The sequence below is a fragment of the Lynx canadensis genome, chromosome D4, assembly GCF_007474595.2.
Source record: "Lynx canadensis isolate LIC74 chromosome D4, mLynCan4.pri.v2, whole genome shotgun sequence".
Classification (NCBI taxonomy): domain Eukaryota; kingdom Metazoa; phylum Chordata; class Mammalia; order Carnivora; family Felidae; genus Lynx; species Lynx canadensis.
In genome coordinates this window covers 93,925,863-93,946,176 of record NC_044315.2, presented here as the reverse complement: position 1 = coordinate 93,946,176, position 20,314 = coordinate 93,925,863, and the positions used below count along the sequence as shown (strand labels likewise).

At 46.9% G+C, this 20,314-nt stretch overlaps 1 protein-coding gene across 1 annotated transcript in view; it reads right to left on the bottom strand.

Moving 5' to 3' along the window:
• Positions 1–20,314, bottom strand: part of CACNA1B (calcium voltage-gated channel subunit alpha1 B) — a 190,550-nt gene that overhangs the window by 51,203 nt on the left and 119,033 nt on the right. The window contains exons 21-25 of the mRNA XM_030293870.1: positions 8,258–8,384; positions 5,471–5,600; positions 5,102–5,161; positions 3,617–3,723; positions 759–855 (exon numbers count right to left, since the gene is read on the bottom strand). Of these exons, the coding sequence (XP_030149730.1) occupies positions 759–855; positions 3,617–3,723; positions 5,102–5,161; positions 5,471–5,600; positions 8,258–8,384 (521 nt within the window). The remainder of the gene's footprint in view (positions 1–758; positions 856–3,616; positions 3,724–5,101; positions 5,162–5,470; positions 5,601–8,257; positions 8,385–20,314) is intronic.

The following is a 20,314-nucleotide window of genomic DNA, read 5'->3' as shown; positions in this document are numbered from 1 at the left end:
CAGGCCTGCAAGGGTTACATCCGCACGCTGCTCACAACACTGTACTACACAGTTTTGTGGGATTAAATGAGTTTAAGCATCCAAAGCATTCTTCACAGTGAGGAAGAAGCTCAGTGACTATCATACTTTAACACAACTCCCCAGGTGTTCGGGTCCATACTCTTTCCTTTATCCGGAACCTCAGCCACACCCATCCTCAGGGCCAAGCCCAGTAACCATTTCTCAAGAGCCCCTACCTCCCTGCATGTCCCCCGGGACCCTCCGCTTCTCTCGGCAGCCCCTTCTTCCCTGTACCGTGTCTGCTGCCGGCTTGAGGAAGAAGAGCCTTACAGAACACTACTGACACTAAGCGTTCCTTGCGGGGGAGTCGCGGAACTGAGAGAGCCTGACCCGCTCACACAACGCACCATCTGAGAACACAAGTAGGGGCCCTCCCTCGGCGCTCTCATCCCACCCCACGTGGAAGCTGCAGCCAGACAGGGTTACTTCTACGTGCACACGTGCACTCACACATTCATGTGCATACCACACACATGCGTGTGCATACCCGCATGCAGTGCAACCTTGTACACACAACACACACATGCACTCACATCCAGGCACCCACGTGCACACACTCACAAGCATAACTACATGTACCTATGTGCACAATACCCATACACGTACGTCTAGACCTACACTCACATGTACGTGCACATCCACACACACGTGTATACACAGCCCTGCACACTCCTCAAGCCCCAAATCCACACTCTCACCTTAAGCTTAGGCAGCCGTTTTATGGTCTTGAGGGGCCGCAGGACGCGCAGGACTCTCAGGGACTTGATGGTGTTGATGTCTTTCCCTTTGGATCCTCTAGAAGGGAGAAGCCACACATGCAGACAGGCAGGATGCACACTCATGCTCAGATTCCACAAAGCCTACTGGGGTCTGGGTTAGGCTCTCCTGAGCATTTTGCCTTAGGCCCCAGGGCAAACACTCAGGAACAGCGAGGCCTCTGCATCTCCTCCTACAGGTTGCATGGCAAAGCCCTCATCTGAGCAGATGAGGGCCAGGGCTGGGTCAGCAGTAACTGGTGTAAGGGAATGCTGGGTTTCCAGCAGGAAAGAAGCCATTCTCCCACACCACGTCGGCCACTTCTACCCCAGCACTCCCCTAAACCAGCTTCCTCTGGCCACCATGCTAAGACCGGCAATGGAAATAAAGAGGACAGAAGGGGGCTGGCCCCAGGACTGCAGACCTAGCCTGGGCCAGCCCATGGAAACATACAAGCCATTAGTGCGAGAGCCTTCTGGAAGGGCTGGTTTCTCTTGCTCTCCAGCCCTGGTATAGGGAGGTAGGGAGGAACATGTCTGGATCTCCCTGACTGTACTCGCTCAGCTGCCCCCACACTCCTCCGGATGAGGTAAAACTGACAGAAAGGGGAGAGGAGAGGGAGGACAGGCGTGCTGGGAGGGGAGGAGGGGAGCAAAGTAAGAAAAAGAAAACGTTAGATGAATACAAAGGTGACGCAAGGGACAATGCAATGCAAGGGGTGGACAAAGAAAGAAAGAAATACTAAAGGGAAGAGAAAGAAACAGAGAGGGAGGGAGGGAGAAAAAGCCACAGAGACAAAGAGAGCAGCAGACCAGAAAACCAAGATTGAGGGAGTGGGACAGTGGGGGGGGGGGGGGGTAAGACAAGAAGTCAGGAAAAAATTCCAGGCACCAGATACAAGCCTGGAAATCCAGGACCTGTGAGTCCTGATCAGGCAGCCCTCACAGGAAGCCAGAGCAGACCCAGGTGGCTCTCTCAGGCTGCCAGGGCCCCAGGAAATGTCAGACTCTGGGGGCTGGCCCTCCTACCAATCAAAAGCCAGGGCTGGTGGGCAGGGTGGGGGGAGCGTCCCAAGTGGCCTTCACAGACTTCCTAAGGAAGCAATTCTTAGAAGCAAGGCCACACTCCATGCTCAGCAGTGGTTGAAGACTCAGGGCTGGGGGCCCTATTCCATCCTGTTCAGAGGCCACTTCTCTCCAAGCTCCCAAGGAGCCTGCACATGAAGAGAGGGAGCAGGGCCACCAGTGGTCTTCTCTGGACTCCAGCCAAGCTCTAGGGAAAGTGAGCTACGAGGCCCAGGCAGGATCTGTGGGTTGAGGAGAGCTGGAGAGCCCCAGCCCCCTATATCTCTCAAGACCCAGCTAGGGCCTACAGTCCAGAACCAGATCAAACTCTCTCTGAAACACCAAGCTTCCAGATGGGAAAAACCCAGCCTCCAGACCACCACGTCGGGTGTTTCTATACCCCAGCATTCCTGACACCCAATCCCAAACGAGGTTCCTCCAGCAGCCCTGCTAAGACCAGCACAGAGAGAACAAGAGGCAGGGTGGGTGGGTGGACACCTGAGGGAGGCAGAAGGGAGGGACACCTGCTTTGGTTTTCTGGGGGGAGGGCTCTCTGCAGGGGCAGCCCTCGGGTGTTCTGTGTTCTGTTTCTCTCCTGCCCGCTCAGAGCCTTTGTCTTGCTGAGGCCACCAAGCTGGATTGTACCCCTTCCCCTGTGTCACTCCCAAGCCCCTCACTGACACTTTATATACAAAGAAAGCCGGTTAAGACCCCCACAGAGGCAGTTGTGGAGAACAGAGAGGAAAGAAAGCCCCGTTTCTGGAGAAGAGACGTGGGAAGGGATTTCAGGATGCCCGACATCCTGGCAGCCATGTTTGCAGCGGCTCCCCCCTGAGCCCTCACTGCCCTCAGGGCCCATGTCCCCAGCCTCCAGCACTCACTTGGGGCACCTCCCCACCAAGGACTGGCCATGCCAAGCCCCAGTCCCAGCCCCAGCCCCAGCTTCCAGCCCAGCCCCTGGAGGTGAGGCAGGAACATGTGGCATGGGGACATGGCTCCTGGCAGCATGCATCCTGGACGGTGGAGGAGGATGAGCAGAGGTGAGGCATGGTGGTGAACCGGCCCACAAGGGGCCATGCTGTGCTATGATGTGGGGCAGTACGGGGCAGAGGGAAGGCATTACCCCATGAAGCTCCTACCGAGAGTCCAGCAAGAAGAGACAAAGAGAAGAGAGTCAGTGAGGAGGCCTCGCCCTCCCCAAGGGCTCAGAGAAGATGAAGACACCATCCCTCGGTGTCTGCATCACTGGGGGTCTTCCTAATCTCTGGATCTCCTCCACAGCTCCACCCAAGCCCCCCATACCTATCCCATGCCCATCACCATGCAGGATCTGAGCCAATCCAGGCCCAGCCACAATAGGGCTGAGTGTTGCCCGCTATGGAGTCAGAGAAAATGGTCTAACGCTCCAACAGGGGAAGACACCCACCAGCACCACCGCCCAGCTCTGGCTGAACAAGTGGTGCAGCTAAGGTCAGGGCAGGTAGTTGCTCTGAAGGACCCGACAGGCAGGCACCGAATAACCCAGAGGACTGCCTACACAATCTCAGAACCACAAGCTGTGGTAGGTCCAAGTGGGCCTTGAGATCTTCTTAACCCCACACAAGCCCAGCCCCAAGTAGACAGGAGCTACAGACAGCCCGCGCAGGCCAATGGGGCCCTTCCTTCCCTTATTCCCATACTCATTACAGCTCTGGGGACTGCAGCCCAGACAGACCCAGAGGAGACACAGTACTTACGAGAAGGCAAATGCCACCAAGGCCCCACTGACCACGATGAAGTCCAGAATATTCCACAGGTCCCGGAAGTAGGCCCCAGGGTGCAGCAGCAGTCCCAAATCAATCATCTTCAGAGGAGAAACACGTATTAGGCATACAATCTTTCAGAAAGAAAACCAGGGCCAGGCCGCAGAGTCATGGATTTGGGGACAAGATGCTACTCAGGTCACACCCTCTGAGGCCCTCAGGGGGCCTTTCAACCTCAGTGCCATTGACCCAAATATCCCTCATTGGTAATGACTGGCTGAGATCTTGCCTGGGCCCCCAATCCCCTTGGAGCCTAAAAATGAGACGCCTTCCCCCATCACTGGGCTGTAGGAATGCACAGCCCCAGGGAGCTCATGCCCCAACCCAGACCCTCAGAGGGTCAGCTCTCTGCAGCAGGAGAAAGGGCTTTGGGGGTTCACACGGACCTGGTGCTGCCACTCCTAAAGCTGTGATTTCCAGCAAGCACCTTAATATCTCTAAACCTCAGCTTCCGTGTCTATAAAATGGGATGACAAAAAAAAATGCTTCCCCCCCCCCCACCAGGAGTTTATAAGAGGAAATGAAGAAGCAGGCGTGATATGCAGATGCACACACACGAAGTACCCAAGTCACAGGCACACCCGAAGCTGCACTGTAGTCAAAGACTGCATGCGTGTGTGTGTGCATGCAACACAGCTGAACACAGTGTGTGCAAACACATGCACCACCACCTGTCAGACACTGAAAAGGGAGCAGTGCCTGCCAATACTGAGAGACAGAAGCAATCACAATGAAATGGTCAGTCCTTAACCGAACATCAAACACTTGAGCTCTTTTATTTCATTCATTCATTTGTTTATTTTTTGAGAGACAACATGCGCATGCTCAGGCAAGCAGGGCAGGAGCACAGGAAGAGGGAGAGAGAATCTTATGGATGGAGACGTGGGGCTCCATCTCATGACCAGGAGATCATGACCTGAACTGAATCGTGTGTCGGACGCTTAACGGACTGAGCCACCCAGACGCCCCTGGAATTCTTTTACACAAGTCTTCAGCATCCACTCACCACGATGTTTGGGTGTTGAGGCCTCCACCCTCTCCCCAAGCTCCCCTTCTCCCCAGGCTGATGTCATGGGCCCTCCTCCTCTATCATGAGACAACCCCGAGGGTGGGGCTGAGCCCATACCTGCACATTCACAGAAGCCTGTAGCCCTTGCTTAGCAGTGAGGTAGACACAGGAATGATGCTGGTGAGCTCTCCCCAAACTGGGATAATGCTGTGGTGAATCTTTCATGAACTGGCCTCTGCCTTTCACAACACCCATCACCACACACCTGTGCATGCACTCTCTCACTGAGCACGCACCCAGGGCACACCCACCACAAGCCCTCAACAGCGGCTACAGGGGCCCTGTGGCATCTCAGTCATGAGGGAGGATGAGCAAAGCCCTGGGGCCACCAGGGCAACTACATATCTCACCTTTATCACCATCTCAAAGGTAAAGACGCCTGTGAAAATGTAGTCCATGTATTTCAGAGCCTGGAACCAACAGGAAGGTTATTGTCAAAGGCTAGGCTGAAAGCTTGAGCCAAGACTATTTCAGTGGGAACACGTTTTCCCTCCAGGCCTCTGAGCAGACAACTCCTTGGCCAGGGGTCCTGCGGGCCACTGTCGTGGGTGGAGCCCCCTTTGGCAGCGGCACTGGCCCTGGGCATATCCTCACTATTCCTGTCTATAACTTGGGGCTGGGCCAGGAGGTGCCCCCAGACCCTCACCCCACACCCCTAGAGGGAGCAGACAGGACCCTGACACCTCCCAGCCCCTCCACAGCCTGAATGAGGTGCTCACATTGTTCCTGGGTGAGTCTGTCCGCACAGGATCCTCGGCTGCCAGGGCAATGCTGCTCAGGGCGATGACCACAAGAATGACCATCTCAAAGTACCGCATGGTCACGATGTAATGGCAGAAGCGGCGGAGCCTGTGGGGCAAAGCACAAGTCGCCAGAGGCCCACAGACGGGCCCGGCTGGCCACCACCCCCCCACCCCCCGCACCAGAGCACGTGCTTGGTCTCTCCCTGAAAGAAGGTGTTACACCAGAACCGAGCTCTACTAAGTATCTCTGTGTTGGGAGACAGCAGCCAGGTGACTGATGGTGACTCAGACTCTTGAGAGGGTGTCCCAGGAAGAGCGGTAGGAAGGCAGGGGCCAGCCAACTATAGCTCATAAGCCCTGTTTGTGTCCATAAAGTTCTATGAGAGCACAGCCACGCCTACGCGTTTACCTCTATGTGTGGACAGCCGTGCTCTGTACAGATTTACAGGCCTAGTGTACATGGCGTGGAGGGGCTGCTCAGAGAGGTGGCTGAGGACCAGCACTCCTGTGGAGAGTAGGCCTCTCTGGAGAGCCCAGGAAGCTTCTCTAGGTCCATATTGGTCCGTGCTTGTCTGAGCCCCCAGAGCTGCGTGTGCACACCTGTACTTCAGTCCCCTGTCCACCTTCAGCACTAGTCAGCATCACTGACCACTATTCTGCTGTGTGGAGGTACATGCCAGACAGCAGAGTGCGGTGGTGAACAAGGGCACCACAGAACAGTATAGACATAACCTAAAGGGAGACTCTCAGATGCTGACAGGTGCTAGAACACAGCAGCAGATGGTGACCCGGGAGGTCTGGGAAGACCTCTAAGAGGGCAGTGAAGGGGACAAGGAGGAGAAGCCACAGAACCACTGTACGGGGCAGACGTGTGTCCCACCTCTGGGTCCTACCCCTCCCTCCTGCCACCACTTCCCTATTCCCAGGGCCTGAGGTCTGAGAGGACCTCCCACCTCCCAGCCACATCCACCCACTTCTCTCTGCCTTGAAGGGCCCTACTATGCTCTTCTCCTCCTCACCACGACCACTGCCACGCTCCACCCCCACACCCACCAGAGCCGCCCTACCCATGTCCATGCCTCCTTCTGTACGGACACACCTGTCCTCCCAGCTCCAGGATACTCCGTCTCTGCCTCTTTCCTTCTGCATCTCAGGACTGAGTATCCACCTTGACCTCCATCCCTAGCGTCTGCTCCTGAGCCCACCTGGCCCTGAGACGTCCGCCGGCCGCCCTGGCTCTGCAGGGTCTGCACTCGCCTGCCCAGCTTGGTGGGGCCCCAGCCATGAGGCAGAAACTCTGGGTGTCATCCCTCCCATCTCCTCCCATCTCCTTCCCTTTCCACATCTAGTTTATCATCAAGTTCCATAGATTCTGTATCCAAAGTTTCTCCCCAAGCATTTCACTCCCAAACCTCCCCTTATGACATCAGATCTCCTCCGTGTCTTCCTGAAAATCCTGGCCACCCTACTAAGGGCCATCCAAGGACTCTGCTGACATGCAGCCTGTGTTGCTGTTGACCGCCAGCTGCCTACAACCTTTCCGTGCTCCTTGGTGCTCTGAGTGCAGATCATGGCCTCTCCATAGGACTCTGGTCTCTGTGCTCCACTCAGTTCTGTCTTTAGCTGTTCTGCCCCTGACACCCTCACTTCTGGACCACTGTGATCTCTCTTCTCTCCACAAGGAATGTTTGTTCATCTCTCTTCACCTTAGCTCTCATCCACCCTCAGGATTCAACTGAGATCCCTTGCCTCCTCCAGGAAGGCTCCCCAACCTTCCCCAGCTGCTCCCAGATGTTTCCTGCTCCCTCCCGCACCGTACGGCAGTGCTCACAGGCAGGTCCACACTCCCTAACAGAGCAGAGGAAGCTCCCAGAAAATGTGTGTTGAGTGAAGGCATGGAGAGAGGAAGGAAGGATGGACAATGGAGGCCGGATGGAGAGACTGCAGGCTGGAGGGATGGGGACAGAGGATAAAGCCCGATTCAACCAGATCTGGCTGCCTTCTGGCCTCCCTGCTCCAACACACTGGCCTTTAAGTGCTTCCACTTTCACTCTGTCTGTCACCTCTGCCAGGGATGGTCTCCCTCCCCCTCCTCATCATTCTCACCTCCCAGCGAGACCCAACATGACATTCCCACCTTCACTTAGCTTATTCAGGACAGGGATCCTTGTTTGTTCTGCTCATTACCATGTATTCCCAGCACCTAGAATGCTGTTAGTACATAAGTACTGGTTGACCTAATGCAGCAAGTTGGGCTGATGAGTGGATGAGAAATGCTGCTGACTTCGTGATAAACAGAGAGGCGAGAAACGGGCAGACCTGTGAGTGAATGTGGTGTGCACACACATGTATGTGTGGACGGTGGGCGTGATGGAAAGGTGGACAAGTGGAAGTGCGCGTACACGATGGACATGAACTGGGTGCACGTGCGCAGCAACAAACGCTCGCTGCAGCAGGGGTTTAACAGCAAGGCTCTGGGACTGACTGACTGGGTTCAAACCCCAGCTCTACCATTTGGGCTGACTGGCCATGTGTCTGTGGACAAGCCATGGACCTTTTCTGTGGCTACCTGTTTTCCCCTGTAGGGTGAGGTAACAGAAGTATGTCCTTGTGGATTGCCGTGATGCTCAGAACATTAGAACATGTAAAGTGCACAGAATCAGTGCCTGCCAGGTCATGTCAGCACACCCTGCTACTGTGCACTTGGATCATGGCCACAGGCATGGGACAGGCACACAGCATGGGCAGGTGAAGGAGACTCACAGGTTGGTGGGGCTTAAGCAGAACATGGAGCTGTACGGGACGATAGGTCGGGGGCCACTCCTCATCACGTCATCAGCTTCTACCTCCTTCTTCCCTTCAGCTTGGCTTTCCAGGTCCACATTACCACCTACAAGGACACAGAGCCACCAAGTTAGACGTGTGGTGCGTGTGAAGCCCACATCACAGAGGTCTCACCCAGGCAACAGATGCTGTCCCATCACCAACCATACAGGTCTTCAGGAACCCAGCCAGGGAAGGGCATGTGGCTAAGAACATAGCTTCACCTGAGACTCCCTCCAATCACAGATCACGACTGAGGACTGAGACAGCACTGGAGACCTCACTTCTCAGCTGTAGCAGGGAGTTGTATGGGTACTGGGAGCAGCACCAAGCACTGTGCCCTTGGCTGTGGACACCTCTGCCTCCACTGGGGGCCATTGGTCTAGATGTTCTACGAACACCAAAGTCCATCTCGGCCCCAGAGACCAGGGCCAGTAGGCTCCCCTCCCTGGTCCTGAGCTCAGTGCCTCCTTGAGGAAAGGTGAGAATGCCCCACTGCTTCTGCAGGGGTCTTGGGCCAGCAGGATGGGGAGGAGCCCTGGACATGGATGCCCTCCTGAACATGGTGGTCCAGCCAGACCCTGCCAGGGATTCACCCCTTCAGAACCCCAGCAAACGTCCACAGAGCCAGGACAGTGACCCAGGGAGGACTTCAGCACAGCCCACATCTCGCATGGGCTCTGCTCCTCGCTTCTCACACCCCTGTCTCTCAGCCCCACTAATCAAACTACCCGGGGTTAAAATGGCCACAACCTTGTTCTCGTTAAGTTGATTTTGTTGTCTGTGCACAGTGTTTTCCTCACAGTGACATTTCTCACAGTAACTTTTAGCTATCCTGAAGTATGTTTCTGTTCTCGTGGGTAACAGAGTTCCCGAGACCCCAGGGGGAGGGCAGTGCAGTGACCTGGAGCCAGTGCCTACTGGCGTACCTCAGTTTTACTTCTTACATGACACATAAAAGCAGAGGTTGTTGAAGGGTAGCAAAAATAAGGGTGGTTATCCCCAGAGCCTGACTAGTCCTGCAGAAGACAGCTGGGCCAGATGTGGAAGAGCCCAGGCAGCAGCGATCCATCCACCAAACTCCCTGCTGACGGCATAATTATACGATCTTCTCAGAAAGCAATTTGGCAATACAGTCCTAACAAATTCTGTTTACTGATATAATCTGTAAGACATTATCTTCCAAGGAAATCAAGCATGTTCTGTATTCACAAAGGTGTCTGTTGTTAAGTTCTTCTACAACAACAAAAGAAATTATAAAACGTACAGCCATACGAGAAAGACTAAGTATCTGAATCATTACACTAGAGATATTAAAAATGTCTACAAATAGTTTCCATGAAAAAAGAAGCTTAGGATATCATAAGCTAAAAAAAAAAAAGACTACTCAACATGGATGGAACTGGAGAGTGTTATGCTAAGTGAGGTAAGTCAGGCAGAGAAAGACAGATACCATATGTTTTCACTCCTATGTGGATCCTGAGAAACTTAACAGAAGACCATGGGGGGAGGGAAAAGAAAGAAAAAAAAAAGTTAAGGAGACAGCCAAAACATAAGAGATTCTTAAAAACTGAGAACAAACTGAGGGTTGATGGGGGGTGGGAGGGAGGGGAGGGTGGGTGAGGGGTATCGAGGAGGGCACCTGTTGGGATGAGCACTGGGTGCTGTATGGAAACCAATTTGACCATAAATTCCGTATTTTAAAAAAAAAGGCTACATATTTGTATATCCCAGATGTACTCAACTCCAAAAAAATCATGTATATGGAAAGAGAAATAACACCAAAATAATAATAATAATAATAATAATAATAATAATAATAATGGTGATCTCTGAATGGTAATAGGAATTTTAATTCTCTTCACTATACTTTTAACAATTAAAAATTTTTTCCATGATGTGCATAGATTACTTTTAAATTAAGAAAACATATACAATTTTAAAACCACAGCATTTCAGACTCTTCCATGGTTAACAGTAAGGCGGGACCAATATGGACTCAATGAAGAATTCTGCTGCTCAAAAGAAGAACAAAGATGCCAGGCCCTGGATGGAAATATTCCTGCTGAAACAGATTTACAGCAACAACAAAAGGCATCACTTAAGTCAAAGCAGACCAGGAAAAAAAGGAGAGGATCAAAACGAAACTGCTGAAGACTAAGTAAATTCATTGTTAGAAGCAGGTTATGAAAAACAACAACAACAACAACAAACTTGACAGTAACAAAAATTTAATCATGAAACAGGACACTTCATCAAACAAAATGGCCAGACACAGAGCAAAGGATAAAGAAAGGGAGAGAAATCTGCGAAAAACAACCATGTGCCAGACATCGTCCAAGTGCTCTATGCCTCCTAACTGCACTCACTGCATATACCATCATCTCCATTTTCTTTCTTTGTTTTTTTTTTAATGTTTATTTCTTTACCTTGAGAGAGAGAGAGCAGGGGAGGGGCAGAAAGAGAAAGAAAATCCCAAGGAAACTCCACACTGCCAGCACAGAGCCCGACGCAGGGCCCAAACCCACAACAATGAGATCGTGACCTGAGCCAAAACCAAGAGCTGCACACCTCACTGACTGAGCCATCCAGGCGCCCCTATCATCTCCATTTTCTAGATTATGAACTGAGACATTACCTAGTGGGCACATGGCCTATCAAGGCTGGGGTAAGAACTCTGAGCCCTGGGTCCCTACAAGGTAAGGACATGAGGGTTCATACTGAACTGCTCCCCTCGAAGAGGGCTAAAGTGAGCCCAGACTGGTGGTGCCCTGAGCTTCTGGGAAATCAAATGTAATGACAAAAGCACCCCACATCTGGCCCGGTGGATTGGACAACCTTCTCAACTTGAAGAGAATTTAAACCCTACAGACACCCATGCTATGGAAAGAATTTCTCTCCTATACATTCAGAATGGCACCAGCTACATACCACCCTTCGGAGAACTGAAAAAGTAGTCAATCAATTCATTTTCTAGAGGGCTTCATTGTCTCACAAAACCCCAGCCAAGAAATGGTGCATGAAGGTCAGTCACATATGAACTCAAAATAAAAAATACCACCAAATGAGGGGTGCCTGGGTGGCTCAGTTAGTTAAGCTTCCAACTCTTGATTTCAGCTCAGGTTATGATCTCACGGCTTGTGAGTTCAAGCCCCCTGTCAGGCTCTTTGTTGACAGACAGCGTGGAGCCTGTTTGGGACTATCTGTCTCCCTCTCCTGCCTCTCCCCCGTTCATGCTCACTCTCTCCCTCTCTCTGTCTCTGTTCTTCCCCCACTTGTGCTCTCTCACTCTCTCTCAAAATAAATAAATAAACCTAAAAAAAAAAAAAAACCACCAAACATACAAGGAAGCACGATCACCATGAAATGAAAGACAGCAGAAACAACAGATTCAAACCCTCCATAAACTACAGATACAAGAGTACTTTCAGAGATTTTATTTATTTACTTTTATTTATTTACTTTTGAGAGAGAAAGAGAGGGCACAAGTGAGCGAGGGACACAGAGGGAGAGAGAGAGAGAGAGAGAGAGAGAGAGAGAGAGAGAGAGAGAATCCCATGAGGGACAGAGAGAGGGAGAGAGAGAGAAGCGGGGCTCACCCGAAGCAGGGCTCGAGCTCACCCGACGCGGGGCTTGTGCTCACCCCATGCAGGGCTCAAACTCATGAACACAAGATCATGACCTCAGCCAAAGCCAGATGCTTAACTGACTGAGCCACCCAGGTGGTCCCAGATACAAGAATGAGAAAACAAATTTTAGATGAGAAATATAAAATAGCTAAATATAAATATGTAAAGAAATATAAAATGAATCTTAAATGAACAAACCATTAAAGTCTATAAAACTGATCCAGCATTTTCATGATCTGTGACAGAGAAATGTAAACGGACTCATCCTTCCACTGAAAACAACTATAAAAGCAGAACAAAATACATAATGTAACTGTTTAAAGGCACTGGGAACCAATCAATGTGGACAGAAGCCAAGAAGCTACACTCCTTGGGAGAAGGAAAGCACAGAGGTGACCCCATTTTCCCCCAAGCTTTTCCCCTTAGGCCATGTTCCTATTTGCAGTGCAAGGAAATAAAACCCAAGCATAAAGCAACATTTACAATGGAGAAAGAGAAAAAGACTGAAGTTACAGATTAACAAAGTGGGAATGAAGGGCAAAATCCCAGGGTGAAGTGCAGGGCAGAAGGGAGTCACTCCACCAGCCCCAATTAATTACCCTTCCTTCCCTGTTGCACATGTGCAAAATGAGGCTGGTCTCCACTAGAAGCAAATGCTTTCAAGGAAGCTCAAAGGAGAGAAGAGGATTGAAGGTTTGATATTGGGGGTCAATGACAACAGAGATTTTACTTTGCTGTTACTTTTTATTGGGATTGTTCTTGTTTCTGTTAGTGTTCTAGTTTCAGAGTTGCACAGATCTTGAATCATTGCCCTTTACCTTCTCTTTTCTCTAAGGCCTATTATTTTCAGTACATGGCATTGTCAGAAATGAATATATCATGTTGTAGCAAGAATGTCTAGAGTTAAGGAAGACAGAAAATGATGTTAATTAAAAACACAAGAAATAATAAATGTTGGGAAGGATGTACAGAGAAAGAAACCCTTGTGCACTGTTGGTGAGAATGCAAACTGGTATCGCCACTGTGGAAAACAGTATGGAGGTTTCTCAAAAAATAAAAACAGAATTACCACATAATCTTGTGATTCTACTACTGGGCATTTACCCAAAGAATACGAAAATATCAATCAAAAAGACATATGCACCACTATGGTTATTGCAGCATTATTTATAATAGACAAAAAATGGAAGTAATCCAAGTGTCCATCGATAGATGAATGGATATACAAGATGTGGCAAATATATACAATGGTACATTACTCAGCATTCAGGGTGCCTGGGTGGCTCAGTAGGTTCAGTGTCCGACTCTTGGTTTCAGTTCAAGTCATGATCTCACAGGTTTGTGAAATAGAGGCCTGCTTCAGGCTCTGTGCTGACAGAACAGAGCCTGCTTGGGATTCTCTCCCTCTGCCCCTCCCACACTCGTGCTCTTTTCCTCTCAAAATAAATAAATAAACTTAAAAAAAAAATAAAAAGAATGAAACCGCATGAATGGATCTACACAGTATCATGCTAAACAAAATAATTCAGCCAGAGAAAGACAAATACCAAATGATTTCACTCATATGTGGAATTTAAGAAACAAAAGATTCGAGAGGCGCCTGGGTGGCTCAGTAGCTTAAGCGTCCGACTTCGGCTCAGGTCACGATCTCACGGTTCATGGGTTCGAGCCCCGGGTCGGAGCTCTGTGCCGACAGCTCAGAACCTGGAGCCTGCTTCAGACTCTGGGTCTCCCTCTCTCTCTGCCCCTCCCCAGCTCACACTCTGTCTCTCAAAAATAAACATTAAGAAAAAGAAGACATCCGAACAAACAAGATAAAAAGAGACAAACAACTATAAAAAGACTCTTACATACAGAGAAAAAACTGGTGGTTGCCAAAGGGGAGGTAGGTAAGGAATGGGTCTTAGCATTGCTCAAACGGGAACCTGGAGTAAAAACACCTGTAGACTTTGTCATGTGTGCACAATAGCATTACTAGATTAGTCACTAAAAAACAAAATAAAACACAACTGAACAAAATGGAAATAGAGTTCATAGCTTTAAACTAGTAGAGGGAAAAATGTGATATGTAAGTAAAAAAGAACCAGTTATTTAATATTTCCAAAAGAAAGGAAAGAAGAAAAAAATTTGAGTTATAAGTGTCAAAACAATACATGATATATTCTTCTCTTTAAAAAAGAAAAACAAGTACAACACCCATTCATGATAAAAACCCTCAACAAAGTAGGCTTAGAGGGAACATACCTCACTATAATAAAGGCCATGAATGGGGGGCATCTGGGTGGCTCAGTCGGTTACTGTCTGACTTTGACTCAGGTCATGATCTCACAGTTTGTGAGTTTGAGCCCCACGTCAGGCTCTGTGCTGACAGCTCAGAGCCTGGAGCCTGCTTCAGATTCTGTGTCTCCCTCTCTCTCTGCCCCTCCCCTGCTCATGCTCTCTCTCTGTCTCAAAAATAAATAAAAACATTTTAAAAATTTTGTTAAATAAACAAATAAGTAAAACCATAAAAAAGTAACAATAGCAACAATAACAATAAGATACCTGGGAATAAACTTTAACCGAGAATGTGAAAGACCTATACTCTGAAAATTATAAAACACTGATGACAGAAATTGAAGATGACACAAACAAATGGAGAGATATTCCATGCTCATGGATTGGAAACACAAATACAGGTAAAAGGTCTATATTACCCAAAGCAATCTACAGATTCAATGCAATTTCTATGAAAATACCAATGGCATTTTTCACAGAACTAGAACAAGTAATCCTAAAATTTGTATGGGACAAAATAAGACCCTGAATAGCCAAAGCAATCTTTATAAAAGAACAAAACTGGAGGTATCACAATCCCAGATTTCAAGATACACTACAAAGCTATAGTAATCAAAATAGTATGGTCCTGTCACAAAAACGGACACACAGATCAATAGAACAAAACAGAATATCCCAAATAAACCCATGTTTATATGATCAATTGATCTGTGACATGCAAGCAAGGAAATGCAAAGGGAAAAAGTCTCTTCAATAACTGGAGCTGGGAAAACTGGACAGCTACAAGCAAAAGAATGACACTGGACCACTTTTCTATACCACACACAAAAATAAACTCAAAATGGATTAAAGACCTAAATGTGAGGCCTGAAACGATAAAAATCCTAGAAGAGAGCACAGACAATAATATCTGTGACAAACTATAGCAACATTTTCCTAGATATGTCTCCTCAGGCAAGGGAAACAATAGCAAAATTAAACTATTGGGACTACATCACAATAAAAAGCTTCTAAACAGTGAAGGAAACAATTAGCAAAACAAAAGGATAACCTACTGAATGGGAGGAGATATTTGCAAATCACATATCCGATACAGGTTAGTATCCAAAATATATAAAGAACTTATTATATAGCTCAACACCAAATGACCCAATTAAAAAAAAAAACAAAACAGGGAAAAGACATGAAGATTTTCCCAAAACAAAGACACATAGATGGCTAACAGACAAATGAAAAGATGCTCAACATCACTAATCATCAGGGAAATGGAATTCAAAACCATGATGAGGTATCATCTCACACTTGCCAGAATGGCTAAAAATCAAAAACACAAGAAATAAGTGTTGGAGAGGATGTAGAGAGAAAGGAACCCTTATGCACTGTTGGTGGAAATGCAAACTGGTGCAATCATTGTGGAAACAGTATGGAGTTTACTCAAAAAGTTAAAAATAGAATTACCACATGACCCAGTAATTCCACTACTGGGTATTTACCCAAAGAATGTGAAAACACTAATTCAAAAAGATATATGCACCCCTATGCTTATTGCAGCATTATTTACAAGGGCCAAAATATGGAAGCAGCCCAAGTGTCCATCAAGAGATGAACAGATACAGAAGATGTGTTATTGGGGCACCTGGGGGGCTCAGTCAGTTAAGTGTCCGACTTTGGCTCAAGTCATGATCTCATGGTTCATGAGTTCAAGCCCTGCACTGGGCTCACTGTTATCAGCGCAGAGCCTGCTTCAGATCCTCTGTTTCCATCTCTCTCTGATCCTCTCCCACTTGCATGTGCTCTCTCTCAATCTCTCTCAAAAATAAATAAACATTAAAAAAAAAAGATGTTCTTACTCAACACGTCTCCAGAGACAAGGAAAACAAAAGCAAAAATGAACTACTGGGACCTCATTAAAATAAAAAGCTTCTGCACAGCAAAGGAAGCAATCAGCAAAACTAAAAGGCAACTGACAGAATGGGAGAAGATATGTGCAAATGACATATCAGATAAAGGGTTAGTATTCAAAATCTATAGAGAACTTATCAAACTCAACACCCAAAAAAACAAACAATTCGGTGAAGAAATGGGCAAAAGACATGAATAGACACTTCTCCAAAGAAGACATCCAGATGGCCGACCGACACATGACAAAATGCTCAACATCACTCCTCATCAGGGAAATACAAATCAAAACCACAAGGAGATACCACCTTACACCTGTCAGAATGGCTAACACTAACAACTCAGGCAACAACAGATGTTGGCGAGAATGCGGAAAAAGAGGATCTCTTTTGCATTGTTGGTGGGAATGCAGGCTGGTGCAGCCACTCTGGAAAACAGTATGGAGGTTCCTCAAAAAACTAAAAACAGAACTACCCTATGGCCCAGCAATTGCCCTACTAGGTATTTATCCAAGGGACACAGGTATGCTGTTTCAAAGGGACACATGCACCCCCATGTTTATGGCAGCACTATCGACAATAGCCAAAGTATGGAAAGAGCCCAAATGTCCATCAATGGATGAATGGATAAAGAAGATGTGGCATATATATACAATGGAGTATTACTCAGCAATCAAAAAGAATGAAATCTTGCCATTTGCAACTACGTGGATGGAACTGGAGGGTATTATGCTAAGTGAAATTAGTCAGTCAGAGAAAGACAAAAATCATATGACTTCACTCATATTAGGACTTTAAGAGACAAAACAGACGAACGTAAGGGAAGGGAAACAAAAATCATATAAAAACAGGGAGGGGGACAAAATAGAAGAGACTCATAAATATGGAGAACAAACTGAGGGTTACAGGAGGGGTTGTGGGAGGGGGGATGGGATAGATGGGTAAGGGGCACTAAGGAATCTACTCATGAAATCATTGTTGCACCATATGCTAACTAATTTGGATGTCAATTTAAAATAATAAAAAATAAAATTATTAATAAAATAAATAAATAATAAAATATACAATGGAACATTACTCAGCCATAAAAACAATGAAATCTTGCCATTTGTGACAACAGAAATGGATCTAGCAGATACAATGCTAAGTGAAGTAAGTCAGAGGAAAACAAATACCACATGATTTCACTCATATGTGGAACTGAAGAAATAAAACAAATGAGCAAAGAAAAGAAACAAACCAAAAAACAGACACTCCACTATAGAGAGAAAACTGGGGATTTTTCCCCAGAGGGGATTTTTCACCAGAGGGGTGGTAGGTGAAACAGGTAAAGGTGATTAAGACTGCAATGTACAGAATTGTTGGATCACTATACTGTACACCTGAAGCTAATATAACACTGTACGTTACTTATACTGGAATTTAAATAACTAATTAATTAAAATTTTTAGAAGGGAAAAAAAATCCCGTAAAAGCTGGAAGCAATGAAAACCTAGTAGCAACAACCACATTGCTAAATAAATACCATTTCTCATCAGAGGTTCTAAAGAAGCCGACCATGAGATGAGGGTCCATGTGAAGTGACAGATTACTCCCAGAATAAACTGGAAGAAAGTGAGAAAAACAGAACAAGAACGAGAAGACAGCCAAGCAAGAGTGCAGTTTCAGGTAAAACCCTGGAACAGCAGGGTCAGGAGGCTCCCACAGAGACTCTGGAGTCTAAGTTAGACCTCTGAGCTGTCCCTACCTGCAGCTACAGGACTGGGCTTTCACACTCTCTACACTCTTCCTTCATGGCTCTGGCCACGTGGGAGATGTAAACTCTCCTGTTTGTCCACTTCCTGTCCTCTCCCCCCAGTGGTCACAGGTAGTCCTCCAAGAGGAGCTGAAGGTAAAGAGGAAGGAAATGTGTAGGAACAGCCAGTGTCCACCGCACAGGTGGTCTTGTACAGATGGCTGAATCCATGTCTGTGGCAGAAAAGGTACATAATAATCCTGGAACATGTTGTCATAGATGGAAACCAGAAAGCCATCAAAGACAACTACAGGCATGTGAGGTCCAAAAAACTCAACCTTAAGGGGCTCCCCACAGCCAAAGTTGATATAATCTGAGCATCAAAAGTAACAGTGAGTTCAAGGACGAAAGCATATCAAACACATTAAAATTAAAAAAACTCATGATGATGATTCTCATAAATTCCTTGTTGCTCATATTCAGAGTTTCTGGGCACCAACTCACTATTTCAAAGACCCATACATGGGCACCTGGGTACCTCAGTTGGTTAAGCATGCGACTCTTGATGTTGGCTCAGGTCAGGATCTCAAGGTTGTGAAGTCAAGTCCTGTATCAGGCTCCACGCTCAGCTTAAGATTCTCTCTCTCTCTCTCTCTCTCTCTCTCTGCCCCCTCCCCCGCTCACACTCACATGCTCTCTCTAAAAAAATAAATGAAAAAAATAAATAAAGACCCATGGGGCACCCAGGTAGCTCAATCAGTTAAGCGACCACTCTTGATTTCAACTCAGGTCGTGATATCACAGTTTTGTGAGGATGGGCCCCATGTTGGGCTCTGTGCCCTGACCACGCGGAGCCTACTTGGGACTCTCCCTCTACCACCCACCTCTGCTCCTCCCCCACTCATGCTCACTCTGTCTCAAAAATAAGTAAACTTAAAAAAAAAAAGTAAAATAAAATAAATAAAGACCTGCACATAAAGGGACAGAATTAAGCATGTATGTTACTTAATACAAATACAAACTGTATTCCAAATAATTGATGTTTTTCCTCATGGAAAAGGTCAAAATAATAAATTCATAAAGAATGACAGAATCATAAATTCATCATTTTGTGACACCTGACGAAATCACAGACCTGGGTGACAGGCATCAGTGTCTACTAAACTCTTTGGGCAAAAGGCTGGTGGAGAGCTTACGGTGGATGGATCAGGCCAAACCCACTGATGAGTCTTAATATCAGCAGAAGGACAACACGATGACACTAGACACTATGTATTCTCCTGATGTAATGCAATAGGAAGTGTTCACGGCCACCTATGAAGCTTCCCCAAAGAGTTTAGTCAAGTCTCTAGATCTATAGTTTACAAACAAGGGCAACTTAACCTCCTAGGGATATTTGGCAACGTGTCTGGAGACATGTTTTGGTTGTCAAAATCACACAGTGCTACTGGCATCTGGAGGATAAAGACCAGGGATGCTGCTGAACATCCTAAAAACACAGGACTGCCGCCAACACCAAAACACAGTTCAGAAGATTGTTTTAGATCTGATTTCCAGTTAACAGGAGATACTGAGGACAGAGGAATGTACTAAATGACACCATGATGCAATCAATCAAATCCAGAATGTGGGAAATTCTACAGGGCAAATGACATAGTTTCCTCAACAAATAAATGGTATGTATAAAATAAGAGGGGAGAAATAGTTATCGGATAAAAGAGACATACACAGAGCAAGCAAAATCAGATGAGTAAACCTCAGTTGGATCCTGATCCTAAAAAATCAATTGTAAAAAGTTATTTTTGAGACAACTGGAAATTTAAACTTGGGATAGGTATTAAATAATATTATGAACTTATTATCAATATTATGAAATTATTACCAATATTGCTAGGCATACTAACGCTTTGGGGTTGGTTAAATCCTTAATTGTTAGAGGTGCTTATACTGTTATACCTAAAATAATAAACAAAAAGCACAGGGGAAAAAAAGGAGAAGTACAAAGTGAAACAAAAATATCAAAATGTGGATAATTGCTTACGGGTGGGTGACAGAATACGAGGGTTCATTATACTCCTGTCTCTACTTTCAAAGTTTCAATTTTCTTACAAAAAACAATTTCTGTAAGCAGCCTGGAGAGAAGACAGAGCCACACAAAAGAGCAATTTGGAGGAACTGCGGGCGTCTCTGCAGGAGACGGAGGGGGCACGATGCAGAGAGAACTGACATTCCAAACAAAGCAAAACTACTTTCCAAAATGTTAAAATAAAGATTTTGCAAGCACATTGAGAGAGTTTACCACCATCCAACCTCACTAAAAGAAATGAGAATAGATGTTCTTCAAGCACAAGGGGGGAAAAGGCAAATGAACGATCCAAAATACAAAAATTGATGAAATAGGAGAAGGTATAATGAAATCAACAGCAAAAAACGTAAAAAAACAAACAGAAAACACATA